This window comes from Lepisosteus platostomus, chromosome 28 (assembly GCF_059453375.1).
Source record: "Lepisosteus platostomus isolate fLepPlt1 chromosome 28, fLepPlt1.hap1, whole genome shotgun sequence".
Classification (NCBI taxonomy): Eukaryota; Metazoa; Chordata; class Actinopteri; order Semionotiformes; family Lepisosteidae; genus Lepisosteus; species Lepisosteus platostomus.
The window spans coordinates 7,751,541-7,778,832 of NC_142638.1; the positions used below are offsets into that span (position 1 = coordinate 7,751,541).

A 27,292-nucleotide genomic window follows, 5' to 3' on the forward strand; every position below is an offset into this window, starting at 1 on the left:
ATGTCAAAAGACACAAGCAAGGCTTTGCACAAGTTGCAAAGTACTAGTTATTTAGAAAGTGACAGCTGAGATGGACCGAGCAAGAACTGGGGTGTGCTGTGCTTGTATTTTGTTGTTTTATACTAATTGTATCTTTTCCTCAGTGAAAGAAGAATTAAAACCCCTTATTGGTACCCAGCGTTCTGGCAGATTTAGACTGGAGACTGGTGTTCTCCCCCTTCAAACCTTCCCATTGGCTGTCACATAGATACTGAGCACCAAAAGAAGCCTATAACTTAGAATTGTAACACATCCACAAAATCATGGTCAGGAAATTAACAATCTTGTTGGAGGTACACTATTATTTTGTTGAACAGACATGACACATAGATACATTCATTATGCTGCTTAATATTTGTCATTAAAGTGAGGGCTACTGTGAAAGTCACAGGCATAGTAGCCTTTGTGACCACCCACCATCGAGAGCAGTATTAGATGAACATCGCGGACACCAGGCAGTAGATGCTGTCTTTCCCATTCCTCTCACAGAGCCCAAACAAGCATGTCTGAGCCCAATGCAGACCTGTTCTGCCAATCTGCTCTGGGTCTTATTCCATTATCCCTGCATTAGAGGCAGGAAGACTACCCTGGCCAACATTTGTCAGGGACCTGGTTCCAATACCTGGTTCTGATATAATGCATCATAAGATTAAATAATTACTACCTATGTCTTTTAAAAATTGTCATAAAGAGCTGACAATATGTGCATCATAAGTGATTGTCAAAGCCAATATCACTACAGGATGTTAGTCATTGTACTCCAAAATAGTTTAAAATGAGGAAAAGCGTCCGGAAAACAACAATACATTATCCTAATAGTGTAATTTCTTGTAAAATACGTCAGAGTAGCCATTATCTCTGATTGCTGGGAGTGTGAGTTCAGAGTTTCATAGTTGCAGTTAACCTTTGACAGCTTTATTATACCTATCCAGGAAAGGTAGACTGGCACAAGGATTTCATTTAAGTTTAAAAGGAAGCAGTGAGAGAAAAAATAAATGGAGAGGAGATGTGTAGTGTGTTTAGAGTAAGAAAAGATACTTAATACTCTGTGTTAATATTAGATTAAGGACCTTTTTTACAATGAAAAATTGAAGACAGTTATGTGCAGTAAATTGATTATTATTGGCTTTGGGTGTTGTAGGTACTGAGAAACTACTGACACAATGTATAAAATGGTGACTTCTGGGAATCCAGTCAGTTTTTAAGCAGCAGTCAGCCACAAGATGACCATAATATAATCTCCCATTTGTTGTATGCCCCTTGCTTAAGAGAATATCCTTTGTTAATAAATCCTGCCTGGATCCACACCTGTCTTGGTTAAGAGACACATAAACAGACCATCCCCTTGTCCAATTTACCATTTTGGTCTTTCTTTTGGAGACTGTGCTTTCAGAAGAGCAGAAATTACTGTCTATCAGACCAGAACTTTGCTTTGCGTTGCCAGGTATCCAGAACACAAACCGTGGTGAGTTTTAAACTACACAGTTTTTATAATCATCATATTTGTTTACATCTTCACCTCCTTCTAAAATAAATATTTTTTGAATGACGGTGAACAGATTAGTCTCCTGAGCCTCAGATAATTCTTGCATAAAGTGTTGTTCATTGTAAACTAGAAGCTTGATTGTTTGAAAAAAATGAATTTATGATGTGGAATTTAAATTGGGACATCTCCAAAGTCATTCCGCAGTAAAAGATTACACCGTTGAAAAACAGATACAATTCAGGTTTATTTTCATGTTTATTATTGATTGGCTGCCTTTCAGCAGTAATACTATAAGACAGATCTGTAAAATATAAAACAATATGTACAATGTCTTTGTTTCATTGCTCTGGGACACTACTTTTATTGCAACTTTTATGTACTTGTAATATTGCTTTTGGAATATTCCATTCTAAGAGAAAGCAGCAGGTTTTACAACTCCATTTTGTTCTACCTCTGCAGCTAGTCTGCGGGGGACTTTGTAAGAACAATAAATTAGTCACTTCACGTTTTGCAGCTTACTCCACCACAGAAAATGTCTTCAGAGATTGATTTCAGGGTGCGTCCGTGCCTCAGACCCATCAGAAAGGCATGCTCTGTAGTCCAGTCTGGGTTCCTTGCAGTGGCTATACTGTGGCGATGGTCCTGGTTATTTAGGTGAGAACTGGACTGATCTATATAGCCTCCATTCCCTCCTTTTTGTCAGAACAAGCTGTTTGTAGCAAAGTGCAGCCTCCTCTTTGTGAGCTTCAGGACACTAGCAGCATGTTTCCACTGGGTTTGCAAAAGCAGTCTCACTAAGTGCCTGGGCAGTACTGGAGTCCTTATATCACGAATGCAAAGGAATGTGAGGTCATGTGATATGGCAGGGTAGATCCGGGCATTGATAACAGCAGCTACTGGCATTCCATCACTTCCTGCTCCTCTGATGGCTGGAACACCATTAAGTATTATTTTCCAAGCCATATATATGTCATAGCATTAATGGAGCCGTGATCGGGCTACTTGATGCGGTTCTAAGTGAGAGAGAGATCTTATGGATGTATTTAATACTTGGAATGGTTTGACAACAAAGCAGAAAAGCAGTCCTCAGTGCTGTGTGGAAATGTCTTACTTCCTGTTGTGGTGCAGTGCTATTTTCCATAATAGAGTGGACAAGAGAGGCCGCATTTCTCTGTGCAGTCAGTCCAGACCCACCATGCTTTGGGGTGGGCCAGGGCCCAGTGGAAACACAGCGCTTTGGCCCCTGGGGCCTCTCAGAGGTTGGATGTGCGCCTGAGCTGCAATACTGGGGACTGAGGGGGTCCGTCCTCAGAGTAGGGTGGCGGAGGACCTTCAGGGAAAGGAAACATGTAGGGCTTCATAGCAACCTGAAATGACAGACGCCAGAAACGTGGGTTAATGAGGAGATAGAGGCTGCAAGGCCCCCCGTTAAGAAAGATTAGATGAGATTCTGATCATGGCTTTGTATTATTGTTGTTGTAGGTGTTGATAATATTAGAAATGAGTCCCTACAACTTTAGAACCACACCCACTGAGAGACACTACCACTGAGAACCACCACCCCCCACCCCCCGAAAAGCCACACCGACCGAGACCCACACCCACTGCATGTGCAGTTTGTCATGACTGTCTTTGGTGTTGTAAAGGGGTCTGTATCATCTGGATTCTTCTGGAATAACATTCAGTGCTGTGCAGAGGACTTCTGAGTCCCTGTCTTTATCCTTCTCCAAAAACATGCTTTTAGTTACTGTTGTCTCCCAAATCATGACTGGCTGATTTTCATCATCAATCTTAGACGTTTTTCAGGGTTGGAGGTTTACCTAGTAAATCACCGGTGTCTGGTGATATGATCATAAGAATGGATACAGTTGATGAATTTGAGGCTGTACCATCGAGGGTGTTCTTAACAGAGAGAAATGTACCCCAAAGTTTTAAAAGCAGGTACCTCGTCATATGGTGGAGGGCTGGAGAAGTCATACGTAGGGAAGGGTGTGTTGAGGGGTGAGTCGTCTTGTTGGAGAGGAATGACGTAAACTGCCGCATTCTCTGAGGAGCTTGTCTGAGCTGCTACCTTCTTACAGCACCCTCTGAACAGTATAGAGCAGCAGAACAGCAACAGGACACAGGCCATGATAGGGATATAGATCCTTAAAACAAGAAAAAGTATGCAAAATTGTTATAATTGTTATTGTTATCCAAAATTGCACTTCCAGTCTACTATATATGAATACTCACTGGCTGCACAAACCATTTCTACACCTCTCCCTCCATCCCAACTTCACTCTTGCAGCTGCCTCCCTGGCTCATTCCTGATAAGTAAAGGAGGTTGTGACAGCGCTGACCTTCAGCCAGCACTATCATGTCCTCAGCCAGGTGAGTTAACACTGAAGAAATAAGTATGCTGTCTCTTTATCTTTGTGGGCCCGTTTCGTCGTCGTCAGAATTTGACCAAAATACTGAAAAACATCTTTTAAATACCGTGCACAACTCTTTTGTCACGATTTCAAGCATCAAGTAACTAGTGAATAAATTAAAACTTGGAAAGGAATAAATGCTGAATAACACTGGAGGAAAAAAATCAAATCCAATGATAAAAACAGACAAAAATGGGTGACATAAGATTATGTCTTATGTCTTATTGAATTGAAGAAAAATTGAATTGAAGATTGCCACTTACTGTTCAAAAGGAAATGAAATCCACTCGTCCTCAGTCATTCTAAGAACTGTGGACAAGATTCCTTACAATCCTGTGTGGAACAGAAGAAAATATGTGATATGGAATGTGACCGTCATACATTTCTCAGTGTTTTGAATTGTCCCTCAGTCTACTATAACTTAAAAGATTGTTAAAAGGAAACTAAAATGAAATTACTGAAGTCTCTTGATCCTTTGGCAACTTGTATATCATTTAATTGCAAGGGGTAATATATTCCTCTGGAGTATGGGTATTCAAGTATTCATCTACACAGAACACGATCCATTTGTCATTGGAAGTTTGCTTATTCCTTATAAGGCAACCTGGAGTCTGTTCCTAAATCCTGAGTCACGAAGCTGAGCTGCTGTCTGGGGGAATGGGAATGTGAACTGCAGTCACACAAGCACACAGAAACAATTTGGATACTGCAGCGAAATTAAACAGTACGAGCTAGTTGTGAGCCAAACACCTAGAGAAGACCTATATGAAAACAAAGAGACCATGAAGCTCCACACAGAAGGCAACCTGATTCGAATCACTTGTGGAATGATATTAAGCCTAAGCTTTGATTTTTTTGCCCTAGATTTTGCCTAGTCCGTTGAGGGAACAATCTGAACATTAGATCACAGGAAAAGATGGTGACAAGATTAGATCAATCAGTGCAATGGTGCTCACTGATTTGCCACACAGTGAGTGAATCCATCTCAACATCACGACCCATGCTTCAAAGACCCACTCATTGTAATAATGTGTTGCATATGAAATTTCAGTATCGGAGTAAATTGGATTTTAGACAGCTCCCCAGCATTTTTCTACACTGAACTTGAAATAAGGGATCTACTTCTTTGATCCTGTTTACAGTTTTGGCAATATTCATCTGACATCTTCTTCTGAGTTTGTTTTCATAACCCATCCTTACACTTTGGAGTCTTGTTGCTATTCTTTGGATCTTATCCAATGCCTTCTGATCCCTTCTTTAAAGTGGCCAGGGCTGTATGGATGTGGTTCAACAGATGCATTGCCCTGTTACAGTATACCCTCTCTTGACTTGTATTTAACACAGTGTTGCTCTGATCACATGGTGTATAAAAGGAAGATCCTTAAGTTCTCCTTTTCCTGTCAAAGTTGCTACCCGTAAGAGGTCAGGGCATTCATAACAAAATAGAAAAGAAAAAAACTTTTGTATTTATCCAGCTGTTAGCTTTATATTGCACTCCTGTAGGAACACTATAGAACGGCATACTTAGACTTTGAGATGTGCAGTTTTTTTTCAGGAGAAGGTTTTGGAGCATTGTGAAGGTAGTAGCTTTTTTCCCCCCACACTTGGAAATTACATGAATGGAAATCACAAGTTTGATAGGATGGCCAAGCTGTCAGTAAAAAAATAGATATCACTCCTCAATATGCATCTTTCAACAACAGATTGTTTGGTAGTGTGGATGCTGCACATTAGTGGTGGTGGAGGGGAGTCCCCATTACCTGTAAAGCGCTTTGAGTGGAGTGTCCAGAAAAGCGCTATATAAGTGTAAGCAATTATTTATTATTATTATTATTATTATTATTATTATTATTATTATTATTGTATATGTTTGGCATAACATCACTTGTCACTTATTTGTTTGTAATATGACACAGTGTTTCTACTTATTAAGCCAGTTTTAATAGTGTCAGTGCCTCCGAATACAACTCGATTCTGAATTCTCTTAATACGAATTAATTATTAATTGATAAATATTAAATATTTAATATGAAATATTAATTTTCTTAATAATTAATTAATATGAGCCACTTCCTGTGGCTTTGAACCCACATTCACCATAGAGAAGCTTTACCAGAGTTTCTTCAAAGTGAAAAGTTTCTGAAAGAATTCTGGTAGAGCTACTCTGACCAAATTACTTTGGTCAGAACTCATTCTTAAACTCGGTTATTGAAGTTACATTTAAAGCCTGACTATCCGCCATTTTCACCCAATGAAAAACTTTATTGTGATGCTGTGACACAAACATCAGATTCTTTGAAGGATAGAGGCTGTTTCTTACCTTGAAAATCTGAAAGAGTTTCTGAGTGTGTTGCGTAAAAGGTTCAGCAAAATAAAATCCTGGCAGATCCGTTTCGTAATTCAAAAGCCCAGAATTGAACCTGGCACTGCCAGTGTTTTCGCCCTGCTAACCTGCTTCTGTCTGGGTCAGTACAGTGCATCTTATCTTTTCTAAGATGAACATGATGCAGAGTCAGGGGACAAAGGACACCTTTATAACTACATCAATCAGTTTAAAGACACAGCACCTTCTGTGTCTTGTAGAGTACGATAGAGTTATCTGATTAACAATGATTTTTCAATTAAAGACCTGCAGGCTGTTTGTCATGGTGTCCCAATATCTTTCAGCGCTTGTGGATATTATAAGCAAGGGTGTTTGTGGTTTCATTGGTTGATTTATTCATTTGGGGTAAACTTAAAATTTAAAGTTAAATTTAGAATTTAACTAAAACTTACAGTAGTCCTGTTTTAGAGGTTTTGTCTCACATTTTCTGTCTCTTCCCTGAGTAACATTGCCATAACAGCTGAAATAAGGTTGAGAAGCTTTACTTATCTAAAGTTTGGAGCTTTTTAAAAAGCTATTATTTTTATGATAATATTTTATAGTAAAATTACTTTTAAATTAGAGATCGCTTGAATACTTAAATCAGCTTTTCCACTTGCTGTGCATAAAGCATCACTCTATTTTTCTTGTTGTTTTCTCTTAATTTTATTGAAATAGTGTGTGGCTGCAGGAATCATTCACTATGAATTCACCTTGTGTTTTATTAGCAAACTAAAAATGTTTCTGCCAATTTGAACTGGTGATGTTTCAGGGGTGAGGTTAGTTTAGCCTTATATGTATTTTTCCACTTGTGTTCTCCAGTTTGTGTTTCACTGCTGGTTCGCAAGTCTGGTGGGTTAACTTTGTCAAGTGATCTTGACCCTATCTTTTTTGGGTCATGGTGACCACAAATCTACACAATATTCCAAATTAAATCGTACTGGCACCTTGTACCATTTTAAAATACATATCACTTCCCTTGATTTAAATTCCTTGCTTTTAACTATCCAAATATTATAGCAGATTGTCTATAATAGCCTGTTTGCTTTTCTGTTTTTCCTCCACATTGGGTAGAGGATGAAAATGATGCAGCGATATAACCTCAGTTGTTCTTGTAGGCAGCTTCTTCAAGCTCAGCGTTTCTCATTTGTATATTTATATTTTACGTTTTTGCTACCTGCACTTAACAAAATGCACTTTTCTACAGTTAATGTCATCTGCCAGATGTTTCCCCAGTCTTGAATTTTATCTAAAACTTACATTTTCTTTTCTGGTTTTTAGGATTTTTTATCTGTGAATTTGAGTAGTTACCCAACTACACCAGAATTTAGATCACTGATATGCTTTTGGAAGAGCAGTGCCGTTAACAGATCCCTGTGGTACTCCACTAATTACATCACCCTAATTTGAGCATTCACCCCTAATTTGTGCTCTTTTTTATTAACATGTTCTCAATCCTGATGCATGTACTTCCTCAAATGCTAATCACTTGCAGTTTGATTTGTTCATCTTTAACCGGAAACTTCTTCAAAAGAAAACCTGATGCTCCAAATGCAATGCATATAAAGTTCTATTTTAAGTATGTAGTAGTGATTATTTCACCAGTGTCACATGGTAACTACTTCATAGTGTAAAAATTAACCTGGAAAGGCAAACATGAACATTTTTTGTCCATAAACAGTCCAAAGTCATGATCACGTCCTATACGTTTCAACTCTTTGATTTAGCAAGATTGTTAAAAAGAGCTAAAGTTAAAACAATTCTTTGATCCTGAGGGAAGTTTGTCATTTCAAGCCAAATGACCGAAAGAAAGCAGCAACAGAGTATTTATGGCCTGGTTTATACATGGAATGCCAGGACTATTAAAAATAGAAGACGACCCATAAAATCAAAACTGCATTAAAATTTAATTTTTATTGTATTGGTATTGAACTGCAATCACAATCCTCAGACAATTATTGCTTGAAATGTAAAGGTTACACATACAAAATAGAGTCAGCAGCAGGGAACAAACGGGTCGGGTTTACAGTACATGTGCAATATGGGTTGGTGTTCTCAAAGGGCTAGTAGCACTGTTGTAAAGATAATGAGTCAATGCAGAACAATAAAATGTGAAAAAACATTTTCTTTTTTTTATTTCTTAGAAACTATGCATACAAATCGCAATTTCAAAATACGTAGCGCATTCACATTCAGTATATTACTGTGTCAAAATTATTTTAAAACAACATTTAATTCTAGGAACATAACATTTTAACAAGCTACCACCACCCTAAGCAGCTGAGATTAGAACTAAAACCTTAATGCTAGTAGGTTAAGGCAGATATTAGCCCTGAATGCAAACAGCCACAGGTGCCACAGACTGCAAGCTGCCTTTTCAAGGTACGATACATTTCCAGTACACCTCCTGTCCTAGCGCTTGACATGATCACGACTAGGAGGTTTTCAGAATAATACTACAGAGGCCGTAAGTTGAAAACAAGGGCAGCTGGGTAGGCATGGCATCTCTGTGCCCTGATTGGCCTTTCCAAAAGTCTTTTAATTCTGCCGTTGAGTATGGCGCACCAGCTTTGTGGAACAGGTGGACAACCGTCTGCCTGTTGCAATCGTCAAATTAAAAAAGCCTGCAGCTGAAGGGCACCTTTCTGACCGTCGCGCCTTAGAGAGACTCTGTCTCAGTCGCTGTCCCCTATTCCACACTCCTCTCCAGATTTAAAATTAAAACCACCCCCTTTGGAGACTTCACAATTCACAGTATAGAATTCAAAGCAGATGAAATGTGCTTTGAGAGAACCCAGGTGTACAGAGTGAGTTACAGACTGGGACTGGCCGGTCCTGGTCTGTTAACTAGCTGGGCCCACGTAGTTCCCTGGGAAGTAGCCTTCCACTCCATTGAAAAAGCCTGTGTACCAGCCATCTGTGCCCTTCTGGATGATGTAGATGATGTCCCCTTCCTGAAATGTCAGCTCGTCCTCCTTACTGGAGCTGTAGCTGTACAGTGCCACAGCTGAGGGATCAAGAAGCAAAACCAAATAAAACAATTAGAAAATTAAGGCAGCCTTCTATCTCAAAACCCATTTCTAGAGACTCTCTCAAGTTGGCTTGAGCATCTGTTTGCTGTGAGAAGAACTAAATGCTTTCAGGGCTGCCTTACAACGGTTTACTGCACTGTGCAGCATACCATGGAAGGGCAGAGTAACAAATTCAAACAGTGAAATCGGCAGTGCAAACACAGAGAGGTGTGATCAACCTCTGGGAAAACTAAAATTCAGTGTCGATTTCCTTGGCAAGCTTTGATAAGGGCCTGAAGCCTTGATCTGCTATTGATATTTATGCCAGAAGCCATATCACCCTGCAATTCACAGCTGGCAGCCCACTGAAGCTCAGCAGGTGTGAGCCTGGTCAGTACCTGGATGGGAGACCACCTGGGAAAAACTAAGGTTGCTGCTGGAAGAGGTGTTAGCGAAACCAGGAGGGGGCGCTCACCCTGCGGTCTGTGTAGGTCGTAATGCCCCAGTATAGTGATGGGGACACTATACTGTAAAAAGGTGCCGTCCTTTGGTCATTAAAAATCCCAGGGTGTTACTTGAAAAGAGTTACCCAGGTGTCCCGAACAAATTTCCCCCTGGCCTTTACCAATCATGGCCTCCTAATAATCCCCATCTTTGAACTGGCTTCATCACTCTGCTTTTCCCACTGACAGTGAGTGTACTGGCGCACTATGGCTGCCGTCGCATCATCCAGGTGGGGCTGCACGTTCATGGTGGTGGAGGGGAGTCTGCATTACCTGTAAAGTGCTTTGATTGGAGAGTCCAGAAAAGTGCCATATAAGTGTAAGGAATTATTAATATTAAGGAGTGTTTCGTTCTTATCTGGGGAGCTGGAGCTGCTGTTCTTTTAACCCTGGTTAAACTGGACTTATGCACAACATCTGGTGTTCTCCAGACGTCCTTAGCCGGGATCACCAGAATCTTAGCCTAGATAAGATTCCTTGGCTTTGTGGGTTTCAAAATGCAGGCTTGACTCAAGCATTTCAGGCCTGAGAACATGTCTCAGCACATAGAGTGCAAGCAACCAAACTCAGCAGAAATAAATGAATCATGAGCGTCACTGAGGGTGGGGGGGTGTTCTGTGAACCTGGGGCACAAGCTGGATCTGGTACTCTTACCTTTCTCCTCGTAGCTGGGGGGGGCGTCGAGATCGTAGTCCACAGGGGGAGGCAGGGGAGGAACACTGTCTTCATAGGCCCCGAACATGTCCAGGGGAGGTGGAGGAGGCTGGAAGTCCATTTCTATTAAGAGCAGAGAAGGGTTGGAATGGCACAGCCTCACTGTATTTAACCGAAAATGCTTCATCCAAAAGAGGGCGTGTATTGAGTAGGTACAGGCTATGCCTTTGCCAATTCAGAAATCTGATGAATATTTAATGCACAGCCATATGCTTCTCATCTTATTCATATCTTCAGCGCTGTGTTGCTTTGGCTGCACAGCCTCACTTGAAGTAGATGCCGGTCTATCGTTTCCGTGTTACCAGTTTGAAGGGGGGCTCTGCAGTCCCAAATTCACTGTGCGGTTAACTAAATAAATGAAGCAACGGTATCACAAAATGAATCCAGCACAAAATCACGATCTTTGGGAAAATACTAGTCACCATGTTGTTGCAAACTTCTGGTCTCGCCTGAGTTTGCGCAAATTGCCACGTGATGCCGCCCTTCCTGCTCACTAGTCACTGTGATGACTAATCTACGTTGATGTATGAGCGAATGAGTACAGGTGGTGCAGCAGCCATTTCACTGCAGAAATGTTTCAGCGTGATCTGCATGCCGAGTTAACAAGTAAGTAGTTTTGGTCAGCAAAACCGTCTCAAAGTGGAGGGCAATATTTCTATTGAGATATATTCACAAGCCATGTAAATCGGGCCGCTTCACCTCACTAGAAGTTTTGTTGCATCATTCTGAATCACATACCTGGAAATGTAGTCTATGTTGTGATGTAAATTACAAGTTACTGTGTACAGTTGACTTTTATTGTGGTTTGAAATGACCCATCAATGCTGATTCTTTCTAACCCCGAAACAGGGAGTTAAGGATACAGGCGGGGTGAGCCCACTCGTTTCAGGACACTTGCAGCAGCCAGGCACAAGCCTCTGTGTAGACGTTTATTCTTTTTCTACTGACCCGAAGTCCCAGAACCCAGCTCTGCAGGACCCAAAAGGGGGGCAGGGAGAAGGCCACTCACCGAGGTGCAGGAGGCGCTTGGCGAGGCCCAACGGGGGGGTCAGCAGGGCCAGCGGGGCTAGAGGGGGGGGGTATGGTGGCGGGGGGGGGATGATGACTGACAGAGGTGGTGAGGACAGGAGAGGAAGCAGAACTGATTGCAGTCTTGGCTTGGAAGCATGCCGACACCACCCGGCGCGCGCATTTCCCGCATGTCGAACCGCAGGTATAATCAGTCCTAGTGCTGGAGCTCTCAAGAACTGCAGACTCTGAGTACAGGGCTCTTGGAAAAGTAGCTGCCCCCTTCAAGCAAAAGTCACATCAAGACTGCACCAGTAACTGTGGAGCAGTAGCATCTGGTAACTGCTGAAACGGGCCTGTGAGGGCTGCGTTCTTGAGAGGAAGGACAGTTCTCCTCAGAGCGTCCTGCACTAGCTCAGCCTGTCCACACTTTGTGTCTACATTGTCTTGCAGCTGTGGAAGACACGCACCTGGAGGGGGCTGCAAAATGGATTTACTGCCATTGTTCACGGGAATATGATCTCTTGACTCATTACTCTGTGTGCTGAATTGCTCCTCTATATTCCCAAAGCAGTTCTTCAAATGGCTCGGCTCAATTGATTTCAATCATTAGTGTCCTCAGTAGCGATAAGAAAACTGATTAACGATATGAATCGTGTCAGTGTCTGTCTGTATTGGCACTGTAGACCTGGAGAACGATATCCCGCTCCTCTGTATACTTGTATATGGCTGGACTGACAAAATAAACCTGAACTTGAACTTGAATACGTGTTTGTATGAAAATAAGAAGACCCCAGGGCTCTTCAAGAAGAGCACTGGACAATCTTGCATTACAAAGCTTAGAACCCAGACTGTTCTGTTGCAGCCTGATATGTATGGATAAGACGGTAGACTTCCTTAACCATAAAAAATCTGGCTTCTATTCTTTTACAGACATATAAAGAGACAGTTATATAGATGGTAAATTATGCATATGTGAAGTTTATAACTCGAGGCTCTCTCTACTGGGAAATAATAAACATGATATATCTCGCAGCTATAATGGTCAAGTGTTGAAAAACAGATTAAAATGCACTGTTCATTTTCAGTTAATGTATTAAATGGCTTCAGTGCAGTTTATTAAAGAAGGAGCCCACGTGTTTTGTAAACCCAATTTGTGAGTCGTGTGTAATCTAGAGTGATGTCTGTATTATTATACAGTAATCTGTTGACATTCTGAACAGCTAGTGCACGTTTTCAGAGGAAAAAATGAGTCAGTAGGAGGAGTGGTTGTGTTTTATGCAACAAGCAAGATTAAAATACACACTCCTTTTAGGTGACGTCTATATCCATCAGAGCGCGCCTGGTGTGATATTGATAAACCACTCCCTGAATTTTCCTCTTCTTTTTTTCACTACAACTTCACCCTGAACTTCAGACAGCGCAGGTTTCTCCCGCTGGGCAGACAGGAGTGGCCAGTGCTCGGGTGGGCGTGGGGTTGAGTGGGCAAGAAGACCAGAAAGCAGAGCCCTTACGTGCTTGCGAGGAGGAGGAGGAGAGGGAGAAAGAGCGCGCCGACAGCCCCAGTCGAACCCTGGACCCCGGGCGGCTACTGGCAGGGTGGCGCCGCCCCCGGGCGCGCTTGGAACGCAGAGCTGAACAGGGCAGGGGTGGGCGGGCGACACCGGCAGACGCAGAGAGAAAGAGGGACATAGGAAGCCACAGAGACGCAGAAAAAGGCAAAAAAGTCAAAGCAGTGCCAAGACATTCAGGAGACAGACAGCTGCAGCGCTGGTGAGGACACAAGGGCAACATAAAGATATAGCAGCTTGGCCATCAGATTTTAGCTCCTGTTCGTTGGCGGTGAATGATGTATCAGATCCCCACCACAGAAAGAAAGCAGCATAACCCTTAACCTTGATTGCGTATAGTGCTGAGTAATGAGAGTCTGTCTATTGCACAATACTGATGAGGCTATTTCCCTGGCTCATTTGGATGATAAAGACACATACGTCAGAATGCTATTAATTGATTACAGCTCTGCATTTAACACAATAGTTCCTTCCAGACTAGTCAAGAAGCTTAACAACCTGAGCATCAACACCTTTCTTTGCAAGTGGATTCTGGATTTCCTGACGGGCAGACCACAGACTGTGAGGGTCGATGGAAAGCTTTCTTCCACGCTGACCGTCAATACAGATGCCCCTCAGGGCTGTGTGCTGAGCCCCCTGCTGTTTTCCTTGTTAACCCACGATCTTGTGGCCAGACACAGCTCCAACTCCATCTACCAATATGCTGATGACACCACCATCACTGGCCGAATCCCTGCTAATACAGGGATGAGGTCAGGACCCTGGTGGAGTGGTGCACTGACAATAACCTCTCCCTCAACGTCGGCAAAACCAAGGAGCCGGTCATCGATCTTAGAAAGCAGGGTGGGGACCACACCCCTATTTACACCAATGGGGTGGCTGTAGAGGTGGTCAGCAGCTTCAGGTTCCTGGGTACCTTCGTCACTAATGATTTAACGTGGTCCCAACATGTAACTGGAGCTGCAAAGGAGGCACAACAGCGCCTTTACTCCCTCAGACAGTTGAAAAAATGTGGTCTGTCTTCAGCTGTCCTCACTACATTTCACAGGTGCGCTACTGAGAGTGTGCTCACGTGCGGTTGGCCAGCAGCTCGCTGTCTGACCGGAAGGTGTTACAGGGGGTGATCAGGTCAGCCCAGTGCGTCACTGGAGTCCAGCTCCCCTCTACTGGGGACATTTTTACAACCCGCTGTCTCAGGAAGGCTGGAAGGATCGCTAAGGACGAGAATCATCCCCATTTCTCCCTTCTCTCTCCCCTTGCCTCTGGTGAGCGTGTAGGAGCCATAAAGTCCAGAACTTCCAGATTCAGAGACAGTTTCTTCCCACAAGCTGTCAGATTACTGAACTCCACCCCTTCCACTGGCTCACACTGATGTGTTTTTTCAAGTTGTATGTATTTATGTTCCACCATTCTGTGTTTATGTTTTTGGTGTTTCCTTAATGTCTTTGTATTGGAGCAAACATGCAAATAAGCATTTCGTCTGCTGTCTGAGACACTGCACCTGAGTTCAGCCCGTTGCCAGGGAGAGGGGGCGGGGCAGGCAGGTCAAAGGCGTCCGTCACAGGCGGAGGTGGGGGAGCATTGGACATCAATGGGGGAGGGAAGCCGTTTTCCTCTGCCACTGCAAAAACATCCGGGAGAGGTCTTAGTGCTCTGTTATGCAGTGCGCTCTGTAGCTCTGAAAGGATTTCAAAAAGCGCAAAATCAAGCCATATAAAAACAGTGTTTCTTTCTGCTTGAAGTGTCCAAAGCAAGCAAGCACATTGCTTTGTGCGAGAGGACACTCAACATTCTTCAAACACAATACAGCAGCACTTGTTCCTTTTTAACACTCCCATAAGAAGCTCATAGCAGAGGCAAATGGAACTTAATCAAGCAAGCATTTTTAAATCATAGAGATTTCTTCTGTTGTTACACTAATTACGGCCTTTTCCTTTTATTTCTTTTCAGGAAGGCAGCAGTATTTCAATATTTCACCTCAAAGGCGCCACCTGCTGGACACCTTGTTCAGGTCAAATTAAAAATTGTATATTAAATAGTAAGTACTCCACAAGACACTTGCTGGGCAAGAAAAAACAAGGATACAGTTTTGGAATTAAAAGTAATTGTACATATAGAGTAGAATACTCTAGTACTAGACAAGTGTTGTGAAAAGAATTAGCCAGTAGCTATAAGTGGGGAACTGGAAATCCTAAAGTGGGTAATAGCATAGAAAAAATACATAAACCAAATTAAATGTTATCAGGCGTGTAGTGTGATTTTAACATTTATATTAATGCACAGGATGCATGCATACTGCTCTAACACAGGCTTAGGTGACAGGCTTGTATGAAAAAGAACACATTACTTGCTGTGTAAGCACGATGCGTATTTACCTGGATCGTGTATGCATGAGTAAGCATGCTGTACTAAAATCGGCGCATCGTGCTACAATGGCATTTCTGCAGATTTTGAGGTTTCTAATGGACAACACTTGATTAGTGATTGTGGTCAGTCTTTTTGATCTATCTTTCAAATGGTATGTGCGCCACATCTGGTTAGAAAACTCAAGGCTTAAAAAGGAAAAGTAATGCTTTATTTTAGGTGTGTGTTATAAAGAACTGATATTCATTCCTGGTCTTGAATGGCTGGTTTTATTCTACCTGGGGCACTTAATGGCCTGATGTGAATCAGTTGTTCGTCTCATTGGTCTATATCACAGGTTGCCTGGTCTTTACTCAAGCAAAATTAGATGTGATTTATAAAACCTACTGAACTACAACCCTCTAGCACCCAGAGTGAATATCACTGTTGAAATAATGTATTTATGACTAATACCACCATACTGTGACTGCCAGAACTCCAACACTCCATGGATAGTAAATGTATTTTTCTGTCTCACTGTGTACTCCCATTACCAGAAATGCTCACAGGGGAGACACAGGAGTCAGAGTCATTCAGTTCATATTCAAGTAATAAGCTGGAGAGTCCAGCTGCCTTCTTCATGGGGATAAACCCAAGGGGACAGTTTAGACCAGCCAATCAGTCCTCACCTGCATGACTCTGGAACCAGAGAGGAAACTGGAGCAACAGGTACAAACCCACACAAACACAGGGAGAACATGCAAACTCCACACAGACAGACCAGGGCCAGAACTGAATGGCTCTACTCAGGCCCAGAAGCTGTGAGACAGCAGGGCTTAAAAGATACTTTGCTATGCTGCTCATTTTGTTAATATTTATCACTTTTTGCTAGTAACATATGTTCTTTATAAGGGATATATTAGGCTAGCATTATTTGTAATAAAGAACTTGTACACTCCTTTAAACAATCATGCAGAATAAAGTAACAAATTAAAGCTGAACTTCAAACCTCAAATGTTAAAAATGTCTGATTACAGCTGAAAAAGACTCATGGAAATGTTATCTGACGTTTTCTCTAACTGGTCTGCGATATGAAAATGAATGAACACTGACCCATTTCCAGCAGCGGTGCAGGTGGGGGAGGAGGGACTGATGTCGGAGCGTGGGGTGCTGGGATGCAGGCAGGGGGAGGGGGTGGGGGCGCAGGGATGTCTAGGGGTGCGGGGGGTGGGGGGTTCTCCTCCATGAGGGGTGGTGGAACATCAGGAACAGTCCAGGTGGGTATAACAGGCGGGGGCACAGCTATGCCGAAGCTGGAACTGTGTGTGCCAGAAAAACAGAAAATCAGTGAGCGTCTGCCTTTTTCTTCTTTTGAGGAGAGCCACTGGTTTTACATTAGACTGGGGTCCCCCAGTCCTGGTCCTGGAGGGCTGGTACTGTATGTCTGCTGGTCTTTCAGGTCTCTTCAAAACAGCAGCACCTGAAGAGCTGGGACAAGCTGCTCAGTTGGTCCAGTTAAGTCAGGGATGAGCGGAACACTGCAGGCAGACTGGCCCCCAGGACCAGGACTGGGGACTCGGGCACTAGATGCAATAAATCTGAAAGTTATACTGTGTCTCGTCATTGTGACAGCTGTGCTTCAGCAACCCCAGAACCTGGACACATTTTGGCAGTGAGGGTAGTTTGCAAGCTCCCAGGTAACATAAAATGCTTTAATGTTGCTTCTGCACTTTTCTGCTTTCGTTTCTAAACATTGGGAAACTGGTCAATTAGTTCTGAAGGTTAATATCCCGTCACTTGACCAGTCCGTATATAAAGTCATCTGACATCCACCTTCAGATATGACCAAGCCTGAATAATCTCAGCCCTTTGGGCAGAGGACAGATATTTTTTTTTAAATTCCACCCGTCATAATTTGGGTCATATTTGGGTCATACTTTGACTCAGAACTGTGTAACAGAAGGAATTTGCGGCACATCAATCTATTTCACTATTCCACTAGGGGGCGATCTGGCCCACCCAGTCCTTTTGGCTGTGAGGAGTTAATTGAACCGTGGATCTCCTCCAGCTGACTTGAAGGAGACCAGGGTATCGGCTACAGCAACATGACTGGGTAGCTGGTTCCAGACTCCCACAACCCTTTGTGTAAAGACGTGTCTCCTATTCTCAGTTCTAAGTGCACTTCCGCACCGTTTCCACTTGTTCCCCTTTGTTCGAGTTTAACCGCTTTGCGTGCACTCCCCCCCGCTCGGCTTGTTCCTTACCCAGAGGGCCGCTCGTTGAGGGAGGACAGGGACGGGCCGCGTGTCAGGGATGGGGCCACTGGACACTGGACTGCTTCGGGCGCCCGGGTGCTCCTCCTGAAGAGGACACGAGAGAGTTACACACTCGGTCACTCCACAGTTCCTTGCCCACACACAAACTGGCTATGCACCAACCAACACACCCATCGCCCGTCTGTGAGCCTCGGGCCGACAGAACTCGCTTGGGCTGAACTTGGAGTGTCTCCGTCTTAAATCTGTATTTCTCAGGAGTCAAATCACAACACCGTAGTTAATCAGAACATTAATCCGCATCTGCCAGGAATCCAATCTCAATACTGTATTCAATCAGCGCATCACGTATGTGTATTAAGTCTCCCCGTAGACACTAAAGCATATGATTAAATACTAGGAACAACATGAGTGTTTGACACTCGCTGAAGTTGCCCCGCCGTCTGCGTTGCATGGTAACTGCAGGTTCAGGTGATGAAACGGACACTCCGGTTTCCATTTTCAGGCAGATACAATCTAACAATCGCACAGTGTGATATGAACAGTTCGAAAAGCGCTCGGTATGGCTTTAGAGAGGTTTTCTGCGCTGCGAAGCCACATGATTTGCACTGCAGTATTTTTCACCCTGCGGGAACCGTCCAATGATCTTTTTATTTTTTGCTTTGAGTGTGACCGTGTCTGTCAGTGTAGCTGGGACACTCTCGTACAAAACCGCTGTGTATTCCCGGATGTCCGTGCGATGTTTGTCGAGCGAAGTGAGCCGAGGGCCTGTAAAATAAGCTCGGGGCTGTGGTGGTGGGTTCTGTGCACATACCCCAGAGTACCTCCGGGCTCCCGCGACGGCTGTTTACGGTTCATGGTCCCTGTTCTTCCCAGCTGCTTGCTCGAGTCCTGCGGGTGAGAAGTGGTTTATATATATATATTTCATTTAATATTTTTGTATTTTAACGGCACAAACTGCACAGGACACAAAGATTTGAGTGATCTGTCCTACCCACCCCTCTGTACGTCTTCGTAGGTTTGTTATTTAATGTCTGAGAGTTTGTAACCGAGAGTTTGTTTGTTTGTTCCAGGGTTTTTTTTGGTTGCTACACTGAAAGCACAACAATAAACGTTCTTGGTACTTTTTTTGATACTTGTAACGTTAACAAAACTCATTCTAAAAGGAAGGTACGTTCCGTTGCAAATTCTACTTTATCTTCTCTAGGTTTGTGGTATCATTTGTAAACCTTCCGTCTTTGACCTTTGTATCGCCGTGTATGAACTGAGGAAGATGTGCATTTCTGCTGCACCGAGCAAGGTTTTAACTCGCCACTTCTCAAACTGACGTTCTTCAGCTGGCCTGCAGTTTTTGAGCTCGTCTTTTGCGTGTGGTTTGAAATTGAGGTCACTGGAACTTTGACAGACGGCTCCGTTTCACACGGAAGGATGTGACTCGGTTTCATTGTGCAAAAACCGCAGTTTGCACACTGTGCTAGTTTAGCCGCCGGCAGTTTTGTCTGGGGAGTAAGCAGCTACGGAACGTGCAAATGCAGTGAAAGCATCGATTGAGCTGAAGTTTTTTTTAATGTCATTGTTAGCGGATGTCGCCTAGATGAAGATCCGAATCTTTGTGTTGCGCGGGTGGGGGGGAGGTGCAAACATTCTCCTCCCACGCGATTATCTCCACGTGCTGTTAATTATTTGACGTGTTGGGGAGCCACACGGTGCTTTACAGTCACTACGAGCCCTTGCAGGAGACACCACTGTGAGGAAGACAGTAACCCTGAGTAACTCAAGGCCACCCAGCCCTAGGCGTGCTCGGTCAGTTATGCGTCCCCTGTTGGAGAACACCGGTCACTGTTAGTGCCATATGTACTGTTACTGCAAGTGACGAATGGCCATTGAGCATAAAATAGGTTTTGTGAGGAAGTTCCCAGCTTGTCCTGAGACGGGTTTACCTTCATCCCGTGACCCACGCTGTCCAGAGTTGCGTACGCGATAGGGGTGCGGGAGTATTTAGTCTTCTGCTCGGGGGTGGCAGGCGGGGGGATAATTTTCTGGTTGCGCGGCATCCTCTTCACCGTGGTGAAAACGCCGATCTCTCGCCGCGAAACCTTTTCCCGGTGCATGTCCACTGTCTGGGAGGACACCAGCAAGTGGAGGTAAAAAAAAAAAAGACAGGCAGCAAGATCGCATAGATCCAAGCCGAGGGGAAGCATGCAAACAAGCCCAACTAAATTCAGATGAAAAATAAATCTCTCTCTCTTGAATCTCTGTAAATCTCTGATAAATCTCTTAAATTCTCATTCATACCTGTAGCTGTACCCCTACTTAACACTTGGTTTTCTATGCAAATATATAGTGTATGCTTATAGTTATTGTTTTGGTGTGTACACCAGCACCGCTGCTGTAAAACACACTGCCCCCTTGGGGATAATAAAGACTCTCTCTCCCTCCTTCAGTTACCCGGCACTCGTTGCAATCTTTCCGACCCCTGGGACTGTGACAGCTAGCAGCCCAGGCACCTTCCAGAGTGAACACTCCTGGGAGCACGTCTCGGGCGAAAGCCGAAACTAGGTTTCAGAGGTCGGCGTGCTACCTCGGAACCGGAGGCGGCCGCGTTTGGGATGCCAAGCACGGAGGAGGCGGGGGGTGCCAGTGAAATCGCTGGGAGAGAAGCTAGTTTGAGAGCGATGAAGCCTGGAACACATTGCATTGACTGGGGAGCTATTCAGTCTCGCAGCTCCAAGCAGCCAGTCAACAATAGGCCCCTGGAAACTGTCCCAGGAAGGACTGCGCTCTCACAGTTTAATACACCGATCACAGGCACAGCTAGCTGAGGGGGGAGGGGTGGGTCAACAGTGGCTCTCCCATCAGACAGACAGCGCAGAGCAGAAACGCTGCAGGCTCCTGTCTGTCCCTTCAGGGGACCGGAGCAACGAAAAGTGACAGATATTAACATGCCCCCTGATATCCTGAAAGACAGGGATTTTGCATCCCAGCCGATAATCTTGTCAAATTTATATATGAAGGTGCCTGATAAATCCCCCCCAGTGGTCATCTACAGGATGTAGTACAAAATGAGAGATGGTTAAATTTGTAGGCAATTGGGCTCAATTTTAAGTCGTGCTATCGTGCTAAACAGTGAAATGTAGTCTAAGCTGTAATTGCAGCAGATTAGCTGAATTAGATTCCTGGATATTTCAAGTAACTCCAGGATCTTTGCAGTGCTCATTGCTCTTCCATTCCCCTCGAATCGGGGAGTTTCAATCCATGGTGTTGCTTGGGAAACTCTCGACCATGTGGGAGAGGGCTGTACGGGCCTGCGTGAGAGCAGGTCCAGCTGGCTGGAACTGCCCGGGCCGGCACGCAGCTCCCTGACCTGAGAGATGAGGTTGACGGAGGACTCCAGGCTGCGCAGCTGGGCGGTCTGAGCGTCCAGCAGTTTCAGGACATTGCTGGCCATGGTGCTGATTTGGTAGGCCACGCTGGCCAGGGATTGTGTTGTGAAGGCCTTGGTCTCTTCCAGAGCCTTCTTTGTATCTTCCACCTGGGGGAGAGAGTGAAACAGATCTCGTTAGCTCACACTGAGAACACGAGCCGGCTGCTGGCCATTCCTCTCCGGGCTGAATCTTTGTTCTACGATCCATCTGGAATACTTCCTACGGATGAGCAGATCATCGTTTGTCTACATAATCGCAGGCATTTTTTCCTATTGCAGTTGTTTGTTTGTTTTTCCAGAGACACTGATTTCACCAGCAGCTCCCTTTTTCATCTCGGTCACGTTGCTTTCAGTGCGTAGTGCCTTTGACATGAACGCTGAATTTGAAAATGAACGCCGAAGTTGTTCTGTGGGTGTGAATTGAAAGCAAATTTCAAACTGGCTCAATAAATGATTTTCTCTGACCCTAGCAGGAAGAAGTCCCAACGCTGATATTTTTAAAATTGCATTCTGCACTGAATGAAACTGGAAGAAGAGACCTGTCAGAATGATTTTTTTGGGTGGTAGGTGATAGTGATCGTTTCTTGTTGCCCGGGGCAATGTGAATTGATCCGGAGAGCGCGTTTTCCACTCGGAAACCTGGGTTAGAAAAAGCCGTGACGCCTATCAGTTTGATCGCTGCAGGCAGCGTCCCACAGAGTTTACACCTGCGTCTGAAAGTGATCACAGAGCTCAGAAGGTTCAGAACCAGTCAGAAGTGAAACTCTCAAGAGAAGAAGGAAATGGGAAGTATGCACTAAAACAAAACTCCGAGCCTTCCCGTACTGAATTGTCTGCAGACAGCTTTTATTCCACATCCCTCTTTTCATGTGCAGAAGTAATGATCAGCTTGAAGCACAGATGTCTTTAGGAAATTGGCCCCTGTCGTGCTACAATGCCCTGGTTTTTTTGCCACGCACACAGGACGGTTCAAGTGCAGTTTGGCTATGATGAAGAAAGAAAGCGTCGGATGGTTTTGCCACATCTCCCCGAAAATGTGCTGAGCTGGTTTCCATCCATCTTAGTTCTTCTTTCAGAATGAATCCGCTTTCACACGGCCGCTGTATGAATCCGAACAGGCACCCTGAAAGCATGACCTCTGATAACCCTTCCCAGCTCAGTGTTTTCACATCCTTTCCCAGGCACTGTGTCTGGTGCAGCCTAGGTGAGGAGCTGCTGGGGGTTGTGCCTTATTAAATAAAGAGGCGAATGATATACTGTAACGCTAGAACACATGCTGTGCCTTAGAGTCCGAGTTAAAAATCAGTTTCATCAGCTCTTTGAACTTACTGCAAGAGAAACAGTAGGTTTGGTGACACTTTGCCTTTTCAAATGTTAAAGCAATTGCGAGCTCTGCCGTAGACTCTGTTCTACCACTTTTGCTCATTGTGTCTTCCAACAGGCCACATTTGTTTGGCCTTTTCAGCAAGAGCTGAAACTTGCATCACGTTTTAATGAAGTCTTGCAAAACTCGAGGGTGTTAACAGAAAGCAGCTGTGCCTGTCTATGGTAAAGCCTTAAGGTTAGTTGAATGTTTCTTCAACAGTCAAATTTGAGCTGGTTTCAGTGTCCTCCGGGATTCAGGCAGAGCAGAGCTTAGCATGGCTTCTTCACACCGTTTCTGACAAAGTCTCAGAGCACGCTCATGTTTTTAGCCCCAGACGAAACCGCGAGATTCTGTCACCCACATTTACAGGACATGTGACGACATTTCTCATGCCCTGATCCGAAAACCCCTTTCCTTCCTCTTTCTAAATCTCCTCGGCGCCAGGACTGTTCTGTCTCGATCACTTGCCTTCCAGGGTGCGATTTCATCAGCGCTCGAGAATCTTTGTGACGGCCAGAGGTGAGCTAGTCAGGAACCCTTAAAGTAGAGAGAGAGAGACAGGGGGCACAGAGAGCCAGCCCAGAGCAGACGTGCCTGCAGTGGTTACAGCAAAGTGGAAATGAGAAAGGGTTACGAGACAACATCACTCAGCCCATCACAACCTTGGATTTGAACGTGTTTCTGCCTCCTGCACTCCAACTAGAAACTTTCTCCTTTGTATATATTTCTCTCCGATTGATCTCAAAATAATTTTCAGAATCACACCATATCAGCAACACTTGTTTTTTTTTTAATAAATATGGCTGCTGCTCTAGATGGACAGGATTTATGTCGTAAGGTCTAAACAGCTGTTTTCTGTTCCCTGCTTTCCTTTAAATCCTGTCCTTGTTTTATTTATTTTTTGCTGCCAAGTCTGAAAGTCTCCTGTGTCCACCTTCTCTGTACTGTTAGACTTCTATATACTGTACTTTGGGTGAATATCAATGTCCATTGTCTGGATTTTTCAGAATTGTTATTAGTTTTGCAAGTATCCAATCTATGGGTACAGTTCATCTCCCTAGTGATAACTGAAATGCTTGGATAAAGATCCAGGTGGGGCTGTACATTGGTGGTGTAGGGGAGTCCTCATTACCTGTAAAGCACTTTGAGTGGAGCATCCAGAAAAGCACTATATAAGTGTAAGAAATTATTATTATTATTATTATTATTATTATTATTATTATTATTATTATTATTATTATTATCTATTGTCATGTCATTTGCCAAACCACTTTTTACCGTACGGTGTCGCAGGAAGCCAGAGCCTACCCTGCAAGCAACGAGCACAAGGCAGGGTACACCCTGGACAGGACGCCAGTCCATCGCAGGGCCAGTCCAAGCCCATCCTACAGGGGGACAATTTGGAGGCCACAGTAAAGGCTGAGGGGGGGAATTTGGCCTGGACACCGGGATAACTCCCTACTCTTCTCGAGAAATGTCCGGGGATCTTTAATGACCACAGAGAGTCAGGACCTTGGTTTAAAGTCTTATCTGAAAGACGGCGCCCACTACAGTATAGTGTCCCCACCACTATACTGGGGCATTAGGACCCACACAGACCGCAGGATGAGCGCCCCCTGCTGGTCCCACTAACACCTCTTCCAGCAGCAACCATAGCTTCCCAGGAGTCTACCATCCAGGTACTGACCGGGCTCAACCCTGCTGAGCTTCAGTGGGTTAAAGGTCTATTAATAATGTTAAATACTTCTTTAAGTTTGAAAATAGTGTAACCTTGGTCATTAGCATAAGTCACAATTACTAGTAACTAGTTATGCTAAAGCACCTTCTTTTTCTACAGCATAGGGGTACCTGCATGAAATATTAATTTAGCATTTACTTTTTTTCCATCTAGTCTTATTATGAATCCAGTCTTATCTTGCAGATTATTTACTTCACCTGTTACAGTTTGTATGCTTGGATATTATGAAAGCATGTAATGTTATCTTTAACCTTCACTGCAGGTATGAATCTCTCCTTGTGATTCTAGTTTTTTGTTTTTCAGTTGCACTTGCAGTTCGATATATTTCTTTTCTATTTTGGAATCTTCTGGCTCGGGCGTCCTTCTGCATTTCACTGTGTAACCCAGTCCTGTCTGTCTGTAGAGCTGTCCTGTTCCTCTGTGGGATTGTGTTACTCTCACTTTGTGCTGCTCTTGCCTGTGGTCTGGTTTGTTTCTGTCTCTCATTTCGGAGTGCTCTGTGTTTGTCCCCTGTCAGGACCCTTTCACTTTTTCTGTATAATCTCTCATACTGTCTGTGTTCTTTCCTGCCCTCATCTCCTGTCACACCTCGGGGCCCGACTGAGCTCACATTTCCTCATTTCACTGCAACTTCAGAGAGCTTTCAGTCTTCAAGAGCTACAGAACTCTTCGAAAGAATAGCTCATCTCTCAGGGCAGCAGAATACCTATAGTCAGGACTGAGCAAGGCAGGAAGGAAACCAACGTCTGCTTTTAGAGCACTTTTCTGGCCCAGTTTCCTGTTGTTGTCATCCTTCTTGCACTGCACTGCAACACGCTGGGCACCAGACAAGGAGAGCTCAGAGGTTTATACACACCCCGAGTCTTTGTGCATCCCTCTCACAACCAGGAAACTGCTCTAAGAATTGTGCGCCCGCATGGGAGAGCGAAAATTGTCTCAACAGTTATGTAAAACCAAGGGGTCGCTCAACCACAGGCATGAAAGTGAGAGAACTGCACAAAGCAGTGAATTTGTCCTTTTAAATGGCAAGTGGTCATGTTTATTGTCTGCCCAGTTCCGGAGTATTTGAAGTGCAGAGATTGCGCTGCACTTACTTGCTGTGTTTCTTGTCAGTTTTAGGGGGTAATATCCATCCATTTTCTAACTGCCCAATCCAATTCAGGGTCACGGGGGAGTCTATCCCAGCAAGCAATAGGCGCAAGGTAGGATACACCCTGGACGGGACACTAGTCCATCACAGGGAAAACACAGACACACACTCACTCCAGGGCCAGTTTTCGCAGAACCTGATTAACCTACCAGCATGTCTTTGGGCTGTGAGAGGAAACCGGAGCACCTGCAGCAAACCTTTGCAAACACAGGGAGAACATACATACTCTATGCACATAGCACCCCAGGAATTGAACCGCAGGTCTGAGCACTGTGAAGAAGCAATGCTAACCAGCGTACTGTGTGAGGGTGTAACATGTCAGATACAAATTAATTTGTGTCTGTATATACTGCTGATGTGGACAGAAGGGGTGGTTATGGGCAACTGTATGACCAGCTGTCTGAAGTTTTTTTTAGTCTTTAGTTGATTCACACTAGCATCTTCAGGATGCCTTATAAATATACCTTTGAGTCAACCTGGTCTCAAAAAAGACGCTGTGGTAACAGAAACTGGTTATGGTTGGTGGCATAAAAAAGCGCTGACACTTGTCAAGCAATGCAACATTTTTGTAGGAGAGTATTCTGTTGTGTTCTAGGTTATTAACAGTACAGTGTAAGTGGTACTCCTCGTTCTTGCTTATTTTGTAAAATCTGAATTGGAACTCTAAAGTGTCCTAATGTATGCATTTAAGGAAATAATATGAACCATTTGATACATATATGCTATTGGTTCTCATTTTATGTCTTTAATGCCCATCAGTATAGTTCTATAATACAGTATCACAAGTAATAAGCTGCATAATACTACAAGATAACGCAGAATAAGGACAAACCCGAGTAATGAATTGGACAGTAGTATACATGAAGAGCTCCTAAAGTTATTTTTTTAGGTTTTGATTCGTTGTTAAAATGGGCTTGCTGGTTTCATAAACTGTAAAGTCATGGCCTTGCACTAGCCTCTTAACCTCACAAGATTCCAGTGTGCAGAAAAAAACAGATTGAGTTTAACCGTCAGCTGTCTCCTGTCCAGGCCTCCGTGCAGAGGAAGACGAGGAGGAAGGTGTTTTCGGAGGGGCAGCGGGTACCTGCTGGCGAAGCCGGTGGGTTGCACCTACCTGTAAGTAGTTGCTCTCGCAGTAGTCGGCCACCTTGTGCAGGTTGGCGTAGTTGTCCAGCAGTGCCTGCCTGGCACTGGGGGCCTCCTGTAAGATTGTCTGGATCTCCTCTCCATTCTGATCTTTCATCGTTGCCCTTTGGCGGCTGTGCCCTGCTCCGCGTTCGGGTTTGGAGTATCAAGCAGAAGCAAGAAGGGAAAAATAAACCCCAGCAAGTCGAGGAGCAGAGCAGCGCAGTGCCCTGAGCCTGTCTTTATCCCTCCTCTGAGTGAAGAAAAGAGAAGCAGTTAACCGCTTCTTATTCAGAGCGAAAAAAAAGCCTTTTAAACCGAAAGGGGCTTTTTTTTTTTGTCTCCGCCTCAAGACGGCAAGCTCTTTTTTTTCTCAAAGGCAAACTGACTTAGAGTCTTGTCGCTTGAGGTTTCACATCTCTCTTAGATGTACGCATAAATTAAAAAACACTAGTGGACCACTGCTTTTTGTCGCTGTTTGAATCTTCTGTGTTCAATCTTCAATGTTTTAACATTTTCATGCTACCCCCTGGACTTGCTTGAGTGCCAGAAATTCCAAACGGCTTTTCTCTCCACTGTTTGACCGTAGTGTCCGTTTGGAAGCTCAGACCCGAACTGCTTCTCACTGTAAATCCTGGGAGGCTAATGGGTGCACAAGAGATGGCTTCTCGCCAGTTTATTTTTAGGAAGTAAGCGCTGTTTTTGAAATAAACTCTGCTAACTTCCTGCTGAGTGGCAAATGAAATCCCACAAACCTGAAAAGGG

At 44.1% G+C, this 27,292-nt stretch overlaps 1 protein-coding gene and 1 long non-coding RNA gene across 3 annotated transcripts; both read right to left on the reverse strand.

Moving 5' to 3' along the window:
* Positions 1–1,761: 1,761 nt before the first annotated feature.
* On the reverse strand, positions 1,762–6,407 carry LOC148638745 (uncharacterized). The gene is made up of 4 exons (XR_015930916.1): positions 6,260–6,407; positions 4,203–4,272; positions 3,471–3,672; positions 1,762–2,892 (listed from the first exon to the last, which is right to left on the reverse strand). It is a non-coding gene; the product is annotated as an uncharacterized LOC148638745 (long non-coding RNA).
* A 1,789-nt stretch (positions 6,408–8,196) lies between these two features.
* abi3a (ABI family, member 3a) lies at positions 8,197–27,177 on the reverse strand. Of its 2 annotated transcripts, XM_088622647.1 has the most exons (11): positions 26,517–27,177; positions 21,089–21,256; positions 19,665–19,844; positions 18,539–18,615; positions 17,716–17,811; positions 16,565–16,770; positions 14,610–14,729; positions 13,052–13,171; positions 11,539–11,634; positions 10,470–10,592; positions 8,197–9,308 (listed from the first exon to the last, which is right to left on the reverse strand). In XM_088622647.1, exons 1-11 carry the CDS (start codon positions 26,643–26,645, stop codon positions 9,145–9,147), a joined length of 1,479 nt encoding a protein of 492 aa, XP_088478773.1. In that variant the 5' UTR covers positions 26,646–27,177; the 3' UTR covers positions 8,197–9,144. The 2 variants fall into 2 exon arrangements, with proteins under 2 accessions (XP_088478773.1, XP_088478774.1); XM_088622648.1 differs by lacking the exons at positions 11,539–11,634; positions 13,052–13,171 and having other exon boundaries at positions 26,517–27,172.
* Between the last annotated feature and the right edge of the window lie 115 nt (positions 27,178–27,292).